The 18,530-nt window shown below is 42.7% G+C and overlaps 1 protein-coding gene across 3 annotated transcripts in view; it reads left to right on the forward strand.

The window, feature by feature from the left end:
• The window catches only part of LOC121868986 (interaptin-like), a 69,129-nt gene that overhangs the window by 39,430 nt on the left and 11,169 nt on the right, over positions 1-18,530 (forward strand). For all 3 annotated transcript variants that reach the window (XM_042370034.1, XM_042370036.1, XM_042370035.1), the window contains exons 11-19: positions 2,541-2,666; positions 4,152-4,268; positions 6,155-6,427; positions 6,701-6,838; positions 7,225-7,353; positions 9,608-9,745; positions 10,435-10,521; positions 14,794-14,931; positions 15,410-15,526. In XM_042370034.1, coding sequence (XP_042225968.1) covers positions 2,541-2,666; positions 4,152-4,268; positions 6,155-6,427; positions 6,701-6,838; positions 7,225-7,353; positions 9,608-9,745; positions 10,435-10,521; positions 14,794-14,931; positions 15,410-15,526 — 1,263 coding nt within the window. The remainder of the gene's footprint in view (positions 1-2,540; positions 2,667-4,151; positions 4,269-6,154; positions 6,428-6,700; positions 6,839-7,224; positions 7,354-9,607; positions 9,746-10,434; positions 10,522-14,793; positions 14,932-15,409; positions 15,527-18,530) is intronic.

Here is an 18,530-nt window from a genome sequence, read left to right on the forward strand (position 1 = left end):
GATAGATGAAATGATATCACCGCTATAAACACATCTAGTTTGAGAATTAGGGGGAAGGGAAAATGTGAAGAAGAGTGAAGAGTAGAATCATCAGCGTAAGAATGGATAGACTTAGTCGTAGTGTGATGTAAATCATTGATAAAAAGAAGAAAGAGAGTAGGTGAAAGAACAGAACCCTGTGGGACGCCACTATTGGTGGAGAAAGAGCGACAGATCGATCCCTCGACAACAACTGCCATGGATCGGTTCTCAAGGAAGTTAGAAATTAGAGAACAAAGTAGGGGAGATAAATCACAAGAGGGAAGTTTAGAAAGCAAAGACTTGTGCCATACCCTGTCACGTGTTTTGGAGATGTCGAGGGCCACGACAAAAGTTTCCCCATAATCCCTAAGAGAGGATGACCAAAGATGGGTGCTGTAGGAGAGCAGATCAACAGTAGATCTCGCCTGGCGAAAGCCATACTGGTGATCCAAGAAGAGAGAATGGCGTTCAAGGTGACGTAGAAAATGAGAGTTTAAGATAGTTTCGAAAATCTTAGAGAGGGATAAAGTTAGGACAATAGGGCGATAGTTAGAGGGATTGGAAACGTCACCCTTCTTCGGGATGGGCTGAACCGAGGCATGCTTCCAAGAAGAAAGAAAAGTTTGGGTTTTGAGGCAGAGGCGAAAGAGGTGAGCAAGCACAGGGGCTAGAATTTCAGCACACTCCCTCAGAATATGAGGGGGTATTCCGTCCGGCCCATGCGCCTTACTCACATCCAACCTGGATAACACACTTTCTTGTAATCTCGACACGAGTGGAGATTATAGGAAAGTGCATAGGTTCAGTAGGAGATGCAGGGGTAGGAGGGATAGAGTGGGAATCGTCTAAGGTGGAGTTAGAGGAGAATAAGTTGCCAAAGAGATTGGCTTTATCAGGGGAGAGTTGGCTATAGAGTTATCAGGTCGGAAGAGAGAAGGAAAAGAGGGAGTGCAGAAGTTATTGCAGATGTGTTTGGTTAATGACCAGAAGGATTTACTAGAAGAAGAGTTAGTCAGGACAGCGGTCTTTCTTTTTTATAAAATTCCGCTCTGCCCTACAAAGAATAATAGCCTTACAACGATTCCTAGAAGTAATGAAAAAATAGTGGGTAATAAGAAAAGGAGATAGTTCATAACTTGATTCGCCCTATCTCTCTTCTAACGCGCAAGAGAACAGGAGCGATCAAACCATGATTGTAAAGTGAAAGATTTTGTAAAAGAAGGGATAAATGCACTCATACCACCCTGTATTACCCCAGCAATACTGTCAGCACATACCGAGGCGTCCCGAGAGGAAAAGCATCATTTATCCCAAGGAAAGTCGGAGAAGAATTCTCGCAATGATTGCCAGTTTGCCCTCCGATAGTGCCATAGTTGACGGTTAGATGGAGGTGGGGGAGGTGGTCGTGCCTAGTTCGATTTAGTAGAAATAAGATTGTGATCAGGAGACCCCAAGGGGCAGAAATTGAGTATGAATAGTGTGAGGGGTTAGAGGTAAAGCGAAGATCAAGAATGTTAGTAAGTTGATCGTGTTTATCAGGAACGCGTGTAGGGTGTTTAATTTATTTGTTCCAGATCATTAAGTAAGGAAAAAATAGCATGCCTCAGCTCCACCTTGGTTATCTCTTGCAGAGCCAAGCCATTCTCTGTGATGTACATTGAAATCCCCTAGGTAGAAGTGAGATAGTCAAAGAGTTCTAAATAGTTGTTAGAGTTGGACGAACAGTATAGGAAACAAAGAAAAATAGTCATAGTTGGTAGAAATATTTTGAGCCAGATGACATCATAAAGGGAAGATTCAAGATCCGTGAGTCGAGCTATAGGTGTACGTGTGTTGCAGTAGGCGCATACACCTCCCTTAGAACGGAAAGAGTTGTAAAGGTTGTAGTTAGAGACTTGAAAAGGTTTGGGTGAAGCTGCTTTGGTCAGTTGAAGTTCAGATAGTAGTAAGAGGTCGGGGGAAGAGGTTAATAGATGGTGCGTCACAGGAGGAAAATTGGATCTCAGGCCGCGAATGTTGGAGAAATGAAGTGTGAAAAAAGCCGATCCTCCAGCAACCGTGGTGACGTCAGTTGAGGCCCCAGTAGTTTGATGATGATCAGGTCGGCCCTGGGGTCCAAACCCTTCCTGACCAGTGGGACCCATCCGAGAAGGCCCCGTTTCAATATTATTGTCAACTGACTTCATAGGAGGATAAAAGAATAGAAAGAGTAGAACAGATCAAGAGTGAGTACGGTTATATATGTTGTATTGTAAATAGTAAGAGAGACAACTGAGACCCTGCAATCGTGTGTAAATGTGGCAGAAAATCGGCTCAGCAACCTGGGACTTGGTCACAATTTTCGTGGTGCCATATGGCAGCAGGGTCTACCATCAGACAAAACATACGTTATTGTTGTATCTATTAATTCTATTTTATTTAGTTAGTTCAACATTATTGTTCTTTTTGTTCTCTTTGTTTTATTTGTATTTTTTTTTACTTTGGTATTTCTTTTTATGTATTCCTGGTCGCCTTGGCAGGAGGCAATTGTCAGCGTAGCACAACAAGACACCTCTGCTGCCTCCAAGATTGAGTCCCTCACGACGGAAGTGGAGCACCTAACCTATATGCTGAACGACGCGGGAGAGAAGGCCATTAGAGCCCAGGTAAGACGCACACACACACACACACACACACACACACTCACACACACACACACACACACACAATTTGAGAAATATGTCATGTGCAATAATCAAATTTAACAGATGCAATTTATCTTTAAGGAATGAAAGTAGGTCATTCACTGGTTCCCTGGTGAAAAGTGAATTGACATCAAGACATTAACTTTCATGGTTCATTGTGTTTCTTGAGTTTATCAATTAAATCAATGCTTTTACGTATATGCGAATTAGATATGTGGCCTGTAGGGGGATATCATCTTAACCAACCGCTTGGATAATTTGTAAGTAACAGAACCCACAGAACTCATTACATCCTATCGTGATATATGGCTAGATAGATAGATGGATAGATAGTTTACTCCTGAAGAGAGTTTCAAAATACAGGTGTCATTTATTTTCGATGCGCTTGTGTCATAGGAAAGTGCTTTATATGTCTACTTATATTTAAATTTGTGTAATGTCTATGGACCCAGCTTTCACTGTGGGGATTTTCCTATGTCATTATGTCATCCTTCTGACCACGTGTTACCGCATGATGAGCCCAGATAGGGTGTGGTCAGTATTTCATCATCCACCGAAAGTCATAGGTGTGGTCGTGACCCATCTAGGGGTGCAGGTGTGATATGTTCCAGTAGCTCCTCGCACTTGAGTTGCCAGGTACCAGTTTTGGCTATACCCCTGTGCAAGTTCTTATTGTATAACATTTATTGTTTAACTCATATTAATTACCTACTGGTCGCTCATACATATTCTTATTCTTCTCCCATTATAACTTGCCTCAAACCTTGTGTTGTAATTAATGTAACTTTGTGAATTAAATGACATTCATCTGTGCATGTATCGATGGGCGGAGGTTACTGAGCAGGTTATGTCGGCCATCTCTTATGATCCATGGAGGTCTGTTTCACACTAGCCTTACTGGAGGGGAAGAGGTTTCTGCCACTCCTCCTCCCTTGTCTTCTCCAATGCTTACATAAGGGTAGATGTTTGTCTGCTTCTCTTTCCTGTTCTGAGCCACCATGTGGCTAAGGTTTGTGAAAGCTAGGGAATGTTAGGTGGGAGTCATTGGTGCACATGCTGAGCTCCCAATTAGTTAGGATGTGCTTTTATATTATGTCTTGTACCCTTTATTTGTAAATATATGCAATTAAAGTAGATTTACCTAGGTGTTTCTGTTGATCCTTTTAGCCCAGAATTTTATTCATCAGCCATGACTGAGTTTTGGGAGCATCTAAAGAGAATTTCATGAAGCCTAACCTACTTAAAGCTAACCATAACACTATATCACTGTTGTCCAGCCCTGTGTCTTATGGGATAAGCTTGGACGAGACATCGGGTTGTGATAGACAAATATATCTGGATGGTCTGATGTATTATTGGAACCCCAGGAATAAGAATTACTGTATATTTTCATAAGCACTCTTAGTTAATGGAGATTTTATTACAATGCTATTATTTTTTTCACAGGAAAAACTGGAGCAGAAAATAGCAGCACTGAAAAAAGAGAATGAACTTCAAAAAAATACTGTCACTGTGTTGACTGAGAGGTTGGGAGAAGCTGAGGAAAATGATTTCAGCCTCCAAGTAAGTTGACATTTATGACACTCTGAGAGAGATGAGGAAAGTGTTAGTCGGCTGAGAGGTAAGTTAAGCTCTCCTTCTTAAGCTGGTGTAAGAGATGCCTCAGTAGCCAAGAACTACCGCCCAATCAGTCTAACACCAATAGTAGGCAAATTACTGGAAGCAATCATTTCAAACTCTATTCGAAATCACCTGGAGAAGCACCGATTGATCAATGATTCCCAGCATGGCTTCACAAGCGGACGTTCTTGCCTAACTAATCTATTAACATTCTTTTCATCAGTTTTCGAATCGGTAGACGAGGGGCACAATTATGATGTGGTATATCTCGACTTTAGCAAAGCCTTCGACAGAGTCCCCCACGAAAGACTAATTAGAAAGGTAGAAGCACATGGCATCAAAGGTAATATCCTTAAATGGATTAGGGCATGGTTACAGGACAGGAAACAGGGAGTGAGCATTAATGGCACTAAGTCCCATTGGAGCAACGTCACAAGTGGAGTTCCCCTAGGCTCAGTACTTGGACCATTATTATTTATATATACATAAACGACATAGATATCGGCATAGACAGCAACATAAGCAATTTGCTGATGACACTAAAATAGGGCGTGTTATTAAATCTGACGAGGACTCCGCAAAACTACAGGAAGATCTAAAAAAAAATTTCGAATGGTTTGAAAAATGGCAGATGAAATTCAACGTGGACAAATGAAAAGTACTCAGTATAGGAGATGTAAACAGGGAAACCAGATACCAGATGAACAACGATGCCATAGAGAAATCCGACTGCGAGAGAGATTTAGGAGTAATGATAAGTAGGAACCTTAAGCCAAGTAAACAATGTGTTTTTGCTCGTAACAAGGCTAATAAAGTACTTGGGTTCATACAAAGGAGTGTTAGTTATAAGACTAGCGAGGTCATCCTAAAACTGTATCTTGCTCTTGTGAGACCACACCTGGATTACGCAGTTCAGTTCTGGTCACCGTATTGCAGAATGGATATAGAATCCTTGGAAAGAATTCAGAGGAGAATGACAAGACTAATCCCGGGCATTAGGAACCTTGAGTATAGAGACAGGTTAAAGCATCTTAATTTGCACTCCCTCGAGAGACGTAGAGCGAGGGGCGACCTGATAGAGGTGTATAAGTGGAAGGCAGGGCTAAGCAAAGGGGACATTACAAAGGTACTCAAACTATCCAACCAGGAGCCAACTCATAACAATGGTTTTAAATTAGACAAATTTAGATTTAGGCGTGGAATAGGTAAACACTGGTTTGGAAACAGAGTAGTGGATGAATGGAACAAGTTACCAAATATCATCATTAACTCGAATACGCTGAATAGCTTCAAACATAGGTTGGATGCTCATATGAGCAATAGGGGTTGGGTGTAAACGGGACTGCCTAGCATGGGCCAATAGGCCAGCTGCAGTTTCCTCCATTCTTATGTTCTTAAGGTTAAGCTTTCTGGTTAGCTGAGAGAAGTTGACGGGAAAGATTATGGCATCTAGAGAAGCTAAGCTCTTTTCAATCGTAGTAAATAAAACTTTCTCTTTAAGTGAGAAAAACTGAAGAAAATGCTCTCAGATTGCAGGTAAGTCATGCTACCTGACAGTTCCTGTGTTCTATTTATTATCACTGTATCGCATTGTAAACAAAAAAGAATATTGCCCCAAAATTAAGCACCCTAGATTATTTATCATTATGAATAAATACCATGATGTTAACCTTACCTAACCCCGGTAGTGTTCGGGTGTTTAATCATATGAAATAAACTAGGGTGTTTAATCATCAGATGATCCAAAAAAAGCTGTATTCATGTCATTCCTCTGTCAGTGAAAATTACCTTCGTGTCACGCTGTCAGTTTACCATTGCATTTTGTACAGCAGTTGCAGGAGGAGAAGCTGGTACAACTGAACCAACTGGTGGAGCAAGATAAAGACAACCAGCTGACCATCACCTCCCTCAACACTAAGATACAAACGTTGGTGGAGCAGAATAACTCCAACGACTCGATGATCAACTCTCTCAATGCCAAGATACAGGAGTGGGAAGACCAAGACAATGCCAGCCAACTCACCATCGCCTCCCTGAACGCTAAGGTGCAACAGCTGACTCACTCAATCAACGACCAGGACCACAAGACCCTCGCCTACCATGTAAGTCAAACTGGTAATATATTCTAGCCATCATTTCTTAAGGTATATTAGGGGATTCTTATTTTGTGGTCTTTTAGGATGATGGCCTATTCGCAATGGGACCTTTTACCACCACTGGGGGTCAATTAGGACTAAGGTCTATTGGAAGAAGGGCCCACAAGAACTCAGCCGATTAGGAAAGAGGTTTATTGGGACTGAAACCTACTAGGACTTTGGACCTATTAAATTATCAGTAGGGCCCCAAATAACCTACAATCTCTGTACGCCCGACAGAAACAGCAACATGCCAAGATAGAGGAACTGACAGAGAAGGATGAATCTTACCAGAAGACCATCTCAGCCCTCACCAGGAATGTTGACCAGCTGTCCCTCAAGCTGAAAGAGAACCAGGAAAATCTCGTGTGGTATCAGGTATGTCAAGGGGTGAACTCGAGGTACAGTACCAAATCAAAATGATGTGAAGAATGTGTGAAAAGTTACGAACAAAAGAAGGTATAAGTGGTAAAATGTGGGGTTACATGATGAAATATAAAGGGAATATATATGAATGAATTATAAATGTGCTTACCTCCCAGGGAATGGTAAATGTAAGGAGAAGAGAGAAAAGGTTTTGGAAGACCTGATAGATTCAATTTGAAAGAATGATAGGAATAGGGGAATTTGACAAATAACTTTGCTACGTAAGTAAGGTGAGGATTGCACCCATACCATCCCCACTCAGAACCAGCAGAGAGAGAGAATTCTAATCACCTTAACTTTTCCACATAGACAATAAACTAAACCATTACCATCCACAGAGTCAACTACAAGAGGTCGGTGATCGAGAAGCAAAGGCCCAGAACACCATCGCTGGGCTGAGGGGGGAGGCGGACACCCTCAACCAGAGGCTGGAGGAAGTACAACATTCCAAGACGCCCCTCACCCAGGTGAGTGCACACAGACAGACACACAGGTAGAGAACTAATTGCTCTGTAGTATTTAAAGTCTTTTTCGGTTCCTTGGTTGAAGAGAAGTATAACAGCAGCATTACTCCAGCTGTCTCTCAATTGTCTTCATTTAATGCATTTTCTTAATAACTTTTCATGATTAAAATTAATTTTTCTCCTTTGATAATATAAACTGATATTCTATCTTCTGGTTCTTTCTCATTCTTCATGTTACTGGTAGTAGGTAGCGAGTGTTGTGGGAAACCTGTACTTAATACTCTTTTTTGCCCTCTGACAGTCACATTCTAATTTCTAATACTTTTTTCTTGCCGTGACTTTTGTACATCACACACTGCAACACCAGCTTCGCAAAATAGGTTTGTACAGACAGACCATAGATTACTTTTACCCCTTCGTTGTGGAACAATCGGACAACTCTTTGAATAATTCTGTACAAAGCTCTTGCATCTGGGTTCACATTGGTAGCCCTATTTTCCTTATACTGGAATATGTGGAGCCACCAGTCATAATGCAATTTCCCTTTCTGTGTAATTGTTGAGCTGTTGAATTATTAGTTTGAGGAACTTGTATTTCAATGAATGTTTATTATTATATTGTAGGGTTTCGTGATATTATGTTGTCTAGCACTCAGGATGGATGGAAACTCTAAGGTAGTGGTTTTCTTATATAATATAAGTTATATGGTAGACAGTCTGGTGCTGGAGGTGCCGTGTGGTGAGGAGCTGCTCAGTAGACACGTTCGGTGAGTAGCGTGTTGAAGGAGGTAGATGTGCAGGAGCTTCGTTAGAGAAGATGTTGCCTGTTGCTGGCCTCCAGGTTGAATGAAAGCGGGACAGCGAGGAGCTTGCTTGGAGGAGGTGTTGCGTGTTCAGGAACGTAGAGTAGAATAAGAGAGCTGGTTGGTGAGGACGCTCAGAGAAGGACAGCTGGTGGGTCGCCATGCTCGCCGGCGGGAGGGAGGACCGCCAGGCAGCGGCAGAGGAGGAGGTGTTGCGTGTTCAGGAACCGAGGCCAGAATGAATCTCAATGGAGAGACAGAGCTTATATGCACAGCCGCCGGAAGTAAACCGTGGGAAGTCGCCGGTTTCTTGACTCCGTTGCTAGGGAAGACGTGGCTGGTTGCTAGGATACTGTGGCATCTGGTGACGCCCCCCCCCCTGGGCCGCTCGTTTGGTTGCTAGGGAAGACGTAGCAGGTGGCTGGTTGCTAGGATACTGTGGCATTGGAATGCTGCTACGCAGTTGTAGGGGAGACGTCCACTACAATATCGCCATTGTCAATGTTTTCTCATTTTGAGTGTTGGTCACATTATTAGACAATAAATATCATATTCCCAGTGAGGGATTAATTAAATAACATTAAATATTGGTGCGATTATAGTGACTTGGAATGATAATAATTGAAAAGACATTTCAGGAGCTGATGACAATAGTGTGCATCTTTAGTTGACAAGCAGTTTTAAAAACTTACTTTTAATACATTTGAAAATGAAAATCGATGAAACAAAAAAATACAAATATTTTTTTTCTTTTGATAACTCTCCATTCATTTCTTAGACTGGAAGAAAATATGCAAACAAATTTTATTTAACTGATCTTTCGTATAAGCTCCTCCAGCCATGATGACTTTGGTTTGTCGTCATTGGTGCCTGTGTCTTCGTAACGCCTAATTCACAGAGTTATCGTGGGCTTAGACACACCTACCAGCCTAACAACTTCACAATTGCTGATGCAAGGCTATGGGGAGTATTTACAGCTGCTCTGGTTGTTTGGAAAGTCTGCATAGTGAGTGGCCAGGTTATGACAGGCGTTTCCGTCATCGACTCTGTTATTGTACGTTTGCATAACAAAATTTAGTACAGACAAGCTTCACTCCTGATAATTTTACGATAAATTGACCTTTTGAAAAAATCCAATTCTGCTAACTTATATAAGTGGAAGTTTCCCTGTTTAGAAAAACAAGGATTAAGGAAATGAAGTAGCAATACGCTCACCAACCCCAATGAGAAGTCAGGAGAGATAGTGTTCATTTTGAAATCCATTGTATCCAGGGGTAAATGCAATTTTTGTTCTGACTCTGCACTTCACAGTGTGCACTGTTACCCCCACACACACCACCGAAACACAAGAATTACTCTGCATTCGGTCTACCTCAGCAACGAACACAGTACACATTATCTTGCATCATGTATTGAAGCATCATTTTAATACCAGGGTATTCAATCACCACACAGTATGAGCGGGGTGGTACAGTGGTCGCCCTGCAGAAGAGAGAGGCAGCCAACAAGCAGACTATCAAAGCCCTAGAAAACAGACTTCAACACTTAACTCAGAAGATGACAGACAGCGAGCAAGCTTCTCTCCGTGTCCAGGTAGGTCCAGGAGGCCTCCCTCATTGAAAAAGTCCACTTGAATTTTTTCTGTGTTCATGAAGACAGCCCCTGAAGGTCCCCTTAGTTTCCAGGTTCCTCTCGACAACCTTTGTTTCCTGTTTGAGTAGGTCCAGATACTTACATTAGTGCCCAGGTATATACGTAAGGCTTCTCTTCGTATTCATATATATGTCTGGAAAGCATTCATTAACATCCTGGTAATTCTAGAATTTCTCCTTTCATGGTCAGACAAGAATATGCTTGGCCTATTTTTGTATGTAGGAAGGTCTTAATGTCTGGGAAACGTAAAGTAATGTTCAACTGGTCTGAAAATCCTTTGTTGATATACAAGTACATCTGGAATTTCCTGATATTTAATCAGATAGGTATGGAAAACATTTAAATGTCCAAGGACAGTACTCTAAGTCATAAAGGATCCTTCCTGTAGTCGTTGTAGCTGTGGACGGTCCTCCTAGATGTTTGTTCAATATAAGTTTCACATGAGTATCATACTGTAAGTTTTCCTTTGTGTTCGGGAAGGTCTGGACAGAAACTTTATTTGGTGCATTCAAGAAAGTGTTATGTTGATATTAATACATAAATGAATCTAAATGATTCTTGTCCAGTTCTTTGTGTGTGTCTGTGTGTGTGTTGCCATTGTTGAAAATTAAGGGAAAGTCACTTTACAGAGAGAGCAATTGGAGACGATCGCTTCCCTCAAGACACAAATGGATCAGCTGAGACAATATGGCACTGGTTCACCCAACTTACTACAGGTCAGTCTTACTTCTGCTTAAGACCCTCGCCTGTGTGGTAGCATCCTGGGTGTTGCTACCTGTCTATATGCTTTTCCTGGTGACTAGCCAAGTGGACTCTAATCCTAGTTGGCCTCAGTCTTTATGGGTTTTACTCTAACTTAACCTCATTAACAATTAAAATTAAGGCCCAGTTTTAGGGACCACACCTCTGATGGCTAGGTGAGGTTAGGTTAGGGTTCAATGAGGCTGGGGTAAATATTACCAGGAACCTCTACATATGTCCTTGACTGTCTGTTTTCACACCAATTAATGCAATATTTATTTCATTACCTGCAGCACCTAGGGGGTGTGTGTGTGTGTGTGTGTGTGTGTGTGTGTGTGTGTGTGTGTCTCTTCCATGCCTTAACACTTGGCTAATTGGAAGAAAACTTTTACTATTCAGCCAGTCTAAGCCTGGACTAGTGTGTTGTCACGTTCTTACTATCTTACAGTGTCATCATTTTCTTATAGTAAATTGAAGTGGAGCAAATCAGGTAAGTATTAATTTAAGAGTCAGCAACCATAACGAAATATGTTCAAGTAAAGCATCATTTTGTTCCATACAATGTTTCGTAAGTTGTCGGTTCATAGATGTAAGATGGTAATAGTAAGAGTTTTTTCTTGTATTGTATGTCAAAAACAGATCATTATATATACCGGTATAAGGCACACCTATGACGCATATGGATACACACACAGGCAGGGGTGCATCCAGGGAGGGGGGGGGGTTTCCTGGGATACGGACCCCTCTTTTCATCAGAAAATGTAAATACTTTTTCTTTAATGCAGTAAAGTACTCAGGCGTTTTTGTAAAGCAAAAAGTAATTATTATTGACTTGAGAATATCTCCTAATATCAAGTGCACATGGATTCAAAATGACCTTAAAATGCCCATAATATTGATCAGATTAAAAAAAAAAATCTGGGGGGGCTTGCCCCCCCACCCCCACCCCTCCCCTCCCTCCCTTCCCCAAACTCCTCATCTGGGTGGGCTCGTTGTGCTCGCCATATTCCCCCACCCACAACTTCTTGGACCCCCCCTTTAATATTCCTGGATCCGTCCCTGCCAGACAGACATTCACATATACATAAACACACATACAAATACATTTTAGCTGGATAAACCTCATAGAAGTCATTTCCAGTCAAATCAATGAACAGTGCGACATCCTGGTAACACACTCGTCAATCACTAATTTTTGAAGCAACGAAAGAAATCTTCTAGTAAACTATTTGATTGATACATATATACCCAAGACCAAACCCACTGGCTTCTGGGATACAAGGACACCGTAACCCATGAACCACGCGGCGGTTGACAACGCTAAAAAGAAATCTAAGAAATTCAAGAGATGGGTCTCGACAAAGGATGAGCAGCACGACGGAAGTATGTATGCCGGGTCCAGGAACCAAGTAAAGTCGTAGTGTAGAAAGGCTGAAAAAATTCAGTGGCGGACTGCAAACAAGGTCAAATCAAACCAAAAGGCTTCCACTCTTAGGGATTATGGGGAAACTTTCGTCATGACCCTCGACATCTCTAAAGCATTTGACAGAGTATGGCACAGTCTTTGCTTTCTAAACTTCCCTCTTATGAGTTTTCTCTCTCACTTTTTTCTCTAATTTCTAGCTTCCTTGAGAACCGATCCGTAGCAGTTGTGGTCGAGGGATCGATCACTCGCTCTTTCTCTGCCAATAGTGATGTCCCACAGGGTTCTGTTCTTTCACCTACTCTCTTCCTTCTTTTTATCAATGATTTACTGAACACTACGACAAATTCTATCCATTCTTACGCTGATGATTCTACTCTTCACTCTTCTTCACATTTTCCCTTCCCCCTAATTTTCAAACTAGATCTGTTTCTAGTGCTGATATCATTTCATCTATCATTGCGGATCTGTGCAGCATCTCCGAATGGGGAGGTATAAACTTGGTTAAATTCAATAGTAATAAAACACAGTATTTACCAATTACACTTTCCAAAATATAACATCTCCCACCAATCACATTTCAGGATTCACTCCTTCTGCCAAATTCTAAAATAGATATGATACACCTCACCATTTCCTCTAATATGTCATGAAAGCCACACTTCTACAACATTGCTAAAGCTGCCTCCCGAAAGCTGGGAATGCTGTACAGATGCCGTAGGTACTTCACTCCTGAACAGTTCCTTCAAATTTATAAGGGATTCATTTGTCCTAACTTGGAGTATTGCTCTCATATCTGGGGAGGCTCTTCTTTTGTCCAACTGTTAGATAGGGTGGAATCAAAGGTATTTCGTCTTATTAACTCTCTTCCTTTAGTTGACACTCTTTCTTCCCTTTCTCTTTTCCGCAATGATGCTTCACTCTCTCTCTATTTAAAGGTACTTTAACGGCCAATGTTCGGTGGATTTGGTATCCTGTGTACCGCCGACAAGGCCGTGGTTCGTGACACTCGTCTTCCCCGCGGTGCCCACCGTTTCAGTGTGGATGTCGGTCACGCTAGAATAACCCGTTATAGTTTATCCTTCTTTCTTCACACAGCCAAACTGTGGAATTCTCTGCCTTCTTTTGTGCTTCCATACTCTTACAATCTGTCTCACTTCAAAAAGTTGGTCTTCTGGTATCTTCGGTGTAGATTAATATTGTGTTTTTCTCTTATATTTTTTTTTTTTTTTCGTCCTCCAGGCCCGGTTGTGGGTGGAGGACTTGTGCCCGGGTGGGCTATTCCCCGTTAAACAAGTTATTTTCCTCGGTGTTTACAGGAGTGGACGCGAACAATCTCCTTGTGTTTCAGGAAAGACGGTTCAACGTAGCATTGACACACATTATGTTCTCAGAAGAGTGTATTAGGAACAAGTTGTTAAAGTTAAAGGTTCATAAGAGCCCTGACTCTGACAGTTTTTAGTTTAGCAAATTTATTGGCAAAGTGTAGGGTGCGATTTGCCTATTCTGAGTAGTTCAGCTAGGTCTTGACACTTTGAAACTGAGGGTGCTATCACGGTTCATTACCATGGAGAACAGTGGTTCATATGTATAGGAGATAATAGTATAGGTCTTATTCATTAATGTTATATTCTATTTGAGGACTAATAAGTGTGAACTGGCAAATTTGCGATAGACTGCAAGAATATCTCAAGCACTCATGATTCAATGTATTAATTACCTAGTTCATGATACAATAAGTCAGGTTTCCTGAAGTCAAAATTTTAAAGTGTCCCATTCTATAATATAATGTTCAAGTGTATACTTTAAAGGTTTATCATAAAGTTTACATGCTGAGTGTTCCGGTATGGGTACAGCGTCACTAACTTGCCAGATGAGTCTGTATCCTAGCCTAATTCTGACTACGACTACATCACATTGTCTGGTTTTGTCTCTGTGATGCCCATACCGGTACTTATAGTTGCCAAAAAAAATCATATTTACCGTCAGGCCTCTGTACATTTCTCAGTTTTTCTAGATCAGACTTCATGATTTAGACGTGTATGTTTTGAAGTACAGCATTGGACAGGTCAAAGTCCGAATCTACATTTTTTTCTTACGTGCCTCATTAAAAGCCATGATATCATACTGTATATTAATACGAGATAGAAAGTGCCTTTGCCGATGATTATTATCTTTACCATCGTGACATAATCCTGACCTAGATTGTTATATTGTCACACTAACATGATCCTGCTGTATTGCCTTCACTCACTTACCATATACTGAAATAATAAAAACATAATAAATAAAATTAAATATCAAAATTAATAAAAGATACGTGATAATATGGCAGCATTTTACTATGTTTTTACATTTTGTAATCACGATCATACTAAATAATATATAATAATTTCCTCGTGATATTGTACAGTATTTTTCAGGTTTCAATATTTTTTTTTTTATTGTTCGCTTCATATACACAATGTATTGGCCAAATTAAGGGATTCAATTTAAATTTCACACACACACACACACACACACACACACACACACACACACACACACACATGCATACGTAATACGTATATCCCCCACTGCCATTCTCCCCACTCCCTATGACAGTTTGGACACTTCTCTCTGATGCCTTTCAAATATTTATATAAAATCACCGGCTGATCATATCTAATTCAGAATTTAGTCAGTAAGTTAATTAATTTGTAATAATGGGATATCACTGCCCCCATTCATTATTTACCCTACTTCCTTGGTGACCCAGCTCCGGGCATATTCCCCTCTTGAGCAATAGCTGGTATGATGATTGATTATTTTCCTCTATTGACAGAAACAACAAGAGGAGATAATCCAGAAACAGAAGGAGGAGAGCCTGAAGAAAGACCTTATTGTAGAGACGCTCAACAAAAAGGTCGAACATTATTCAGCTGAACTCCAGAAAAATTATGCAAATTTCAGCAGTTGGCAAGTAAGTTTTCTGTCAGTATTTCTTGCTTATTTCTCCTCCTTTTCTTTGCAGAAAATAGTAGTTTATAATTTATTGTCTCTTTCGGTGAATATGAAACTAATTCCCATATGATTGAGAGTCCATAGGGGACAATACAGATACAACACACTGATTACTAAACTTCCGGTAGACAAGGAAGCAGTATGGCTGGCACTGCACTCAACTGTTATTATCAATTCCCAACTATAAAGACAGGTGCCTGTTCCCAGCTGACTGGACTGGAGTTGCCCCAGGTGTTAAACAGTGACCCTTAGGACAGGACACAGCTTTCTCCAACACTTGGCTCTCCTCTCATACTTCAAGCTTTTAAATCTATCTTATCTTCCCGGGCACACTTAGCAGTTATCTTTCGTCATACTTACTTATTCCTTCCTTGCTTTTACCCTGTAAGATAAACCAAATATATACCTATACTAATGTCCTATATATGTGCGAACAGGCTCAGCAGCAGGAAAAGGACAATGAGATGCAACAGCATGAAGCAGAGAGTCAACAGACCATCAATAAACTGAGACAGCAGTTGAACCAACTCACACACCAGCGGGCCAATGGTCAGGTAGGTGACCTAGGAAAGACACTTGTCAGGTGTGTCACCCAGGTGTCAAATGGATCACCCAGGGATTCTATAGGTTACCCAGAGGCCAAGTAGATCACCCAGGGGCCAGGTAGGTCACCCATGGGCCATTGGGCCAGATATGCCACCCAGAAGTTAGGTACAGTTACCCAGGGGCGACATAGGCCACCCAGGCTTTGGGTAGGCAATAGGCACCAACAAGTTAGGTACGCCACCCAGGTGTACATAGGCCACCCAGGTGTTAGGAAGGCACCAACGTGTCAGATAGGCACCCAGGTGTTAGGTCACCCAGGTGTTAGGTAGTGTAGGCACCCACAGGTGTTAGGTAGGCACCTGGGTGTTAGGTAGGCACCCAGGTGTTAGGTAGGCACCCAAGTGTAAGGTAGGTACCCAGGTGTTGGGTAGGCACCCAGGTGTTGGGTAGGCACCCAAGTGAGGTAGGCACCTAGGTGTTAGGTAGGCACCCAGGTGTAAAGTACCAGGTGTTAGGTAGGCACCCAGGTGTTAGCTTGGCACCCAAGCATTAGGTAGGAACCCAGGGGTTAGGTACCAGGTGTTAAGTAGGCACCCAGGTGTTAGGTAGGCACCCAGGTGTAAGGTAGGCACCCAGGTGTTAGGTAGGCACCTGGGTGTTAGGTAGGCACCCAGGTGTTAGGTAGGTACCCAGGTGTTGGGTAGGCACCCAGGTGTTTGATAGGCACCCAGGTGTTACATAGGCACCCAAGTGTTAGGTAGGCACCTGGGTGTTAGGTAGGTACCCAGGTGTTGGGTAGGCACCCAAGTGTAAGGTAGGTAACCAGGTGTTGGGTAGGCACCCAGGTGTTTGATAGGCACCCAGGTGCTAGGTAGGCACCCAAGTGTTAGGTAGGCACCTGGGTGTTAGGTAGGTACCCAGGTGTAAGGTAGGAACCCAAGTGATAGGTAGGCATCCAGGTGTAAGGTAGGAACCCAAGTGTTAGGTAGGCATCCAGGTGTTATGTAGGAACTCAGGTGTTAAGTAGGCACCCAAACGTTAGGTACACACCCAGGTGTTAGGTAAGAACCCAAGCATTAGGTAGGCAATCAACTGTTAGGTAGGCCACGCAAGTGTTAGATAAGCACCCAAGCATTAGGTAGACACCTAGGTGTTAGGTAGTCACCCGGGTGTTAGGTAGGCACAGGGTGGTGTAAAACGTTTAGTGTGACAACAGTGTGTTAGTGTTAAGGTGCAAGTACTGCTTGCTTCCTCTCGCTTTCAACTACCGCCGCTGGTTACCCCTCGTGGCGAATAGGGAAGCAACTTGCATAAGTCCTCCCCTGCCAGTACACAGCCTCTTTACCTTCAAGATTCCAGCTGTGCCTCCTCCTTACAACACACGGTAACTGGGCGCCTCGTGGTCCCAGGAGAGACCAGCAGGGGACCTCGTAGCAGCAGTGGGCCCCAGAGGGATGGCACATAGGCCCACTGGCATGTGGACATGCCCTGGCGCCTACCAATCATTACCCCCGTTACCTTGGTAGGTACAAGCGTACAGGAGTAAATCCCCAAACGAAACATCTGCGATGGCGCCTCGCAACAGGCAGACATGCTTACAGAGCTCCAGTAAAACCCCAACGGCGTTATAGGCGGAAGAGGTGGCCAACGTTGAAACCCAACGATTACACCGGCGGATGAAAGCAATACAAGATAGGTCGGCTAATAAATAGAAACCCAACAGTCCATTTGAACTCTCCTCCCCAGTCGCTGCAACAGATGCACCACTGGATCAGGACAAGGGAAAGCCAAAATATGTGGCTGCAGCCTGCGCTCCTGCCTCACCACATCATTCAGCTTACGAACAGCCATCATCGAGCTCATCATACTTCTCATCATCTTCAAAACCCCCATAACATCAAACGTCCTATGGCAACGAAAGGGTGCTGATGAGGACAAGCAGAGATGACTGCCGGGAGTCTCTAGTTACTTCTATGCACATGGGTGGCATAGATAAGATGGTCGTTTATGCACTGTGATCTAGGCAGCAGTGCAATCCGGTCCTGTCTCTGCGACTGAGCAGCCTGGAAAGGGGCACTCTGCTCACCCCACATATAGAGGGGGCTAGAAAAGGTGCCCTAAACATAGCCTGCCTAAAGAACCAACCTGACAGGGCAATCGCACCCAGTAAGGTCATCATAATCACAGATAATCACAGATAATCACAGATAATCACAGATAAAAACAAGAACAAACCATACAACCTCTTATGGTTGCTGCATGCAATGTCAGGACCCTTCTAGATACTGGCACAAATGAGCATCTTGAAAGAAGAACCACCCTTGTAGCAAAAGAGCTAGCCTTGTATAACATCAGAGCAGCCATTAGTGAGTCCGGGCTCCCTGACGAGGGTTGACTCATAGAAGGGGGGCTAGCTACACCTTCTTCTGGAAGGGTAAGCCTGCTGCGGAGAGAAACTGCATTGATGGATTTGGCTTTGCCATCCGCCAATGCTTCCTACGTAGGATAACTGTAATGCCTGTTGGAATCAAGGAGCGCCAGATAACGCTCCGAGTACCGCTGAATCATTCACGTCATGCCTTTTTCATCAGTGCATACGCACCAACACTAGATGCAGAGGATGACATCAAGGAGGACTCTTACACCAACCTTGACAGAGTACTAACCTCTATCCCCAGAGAAGATAAGGCTGTGCTCCTTGGTGACTTCAAAGCAAGAGTTGGCAGAGATGCTGACATTTGACAGGGAACCATAGGGAGAAATGGACAAGGCAAGTGTAATCCCAACAGCCTACTCATCCTCTGCAAGGGTGCTACACACAACCTCACTGTCACCAATACCTAATTTAAGCAGGCCACCAAGTTCAAGGGTTCGTGGCAACACCCACAATTCAAACACTGGCATCTCAATGACTACATTATTGTCAGAGAAAGAGATCACCGAGATGCTTTTATCACCTGAGCCATGCATGGCTCACCACACAGTGACACCGATCACTGTCGCCCCAAAATG

Source organism: Homarus americanus, unplaced genomic scaffold (genome assembly GCF_018991925.1).
Source record: "Homarus americanus isolate GMGI-L3 unplaced genomic scaffold, GMGI_Hamer_2.0 scaffold24694, whole genome shotgun sequence".
NCBI lineage: Eukaryota > Metazoa > Arthropoda > Malacostraca > Decapoda > Nephropidae > Homarus > Homarus americanus.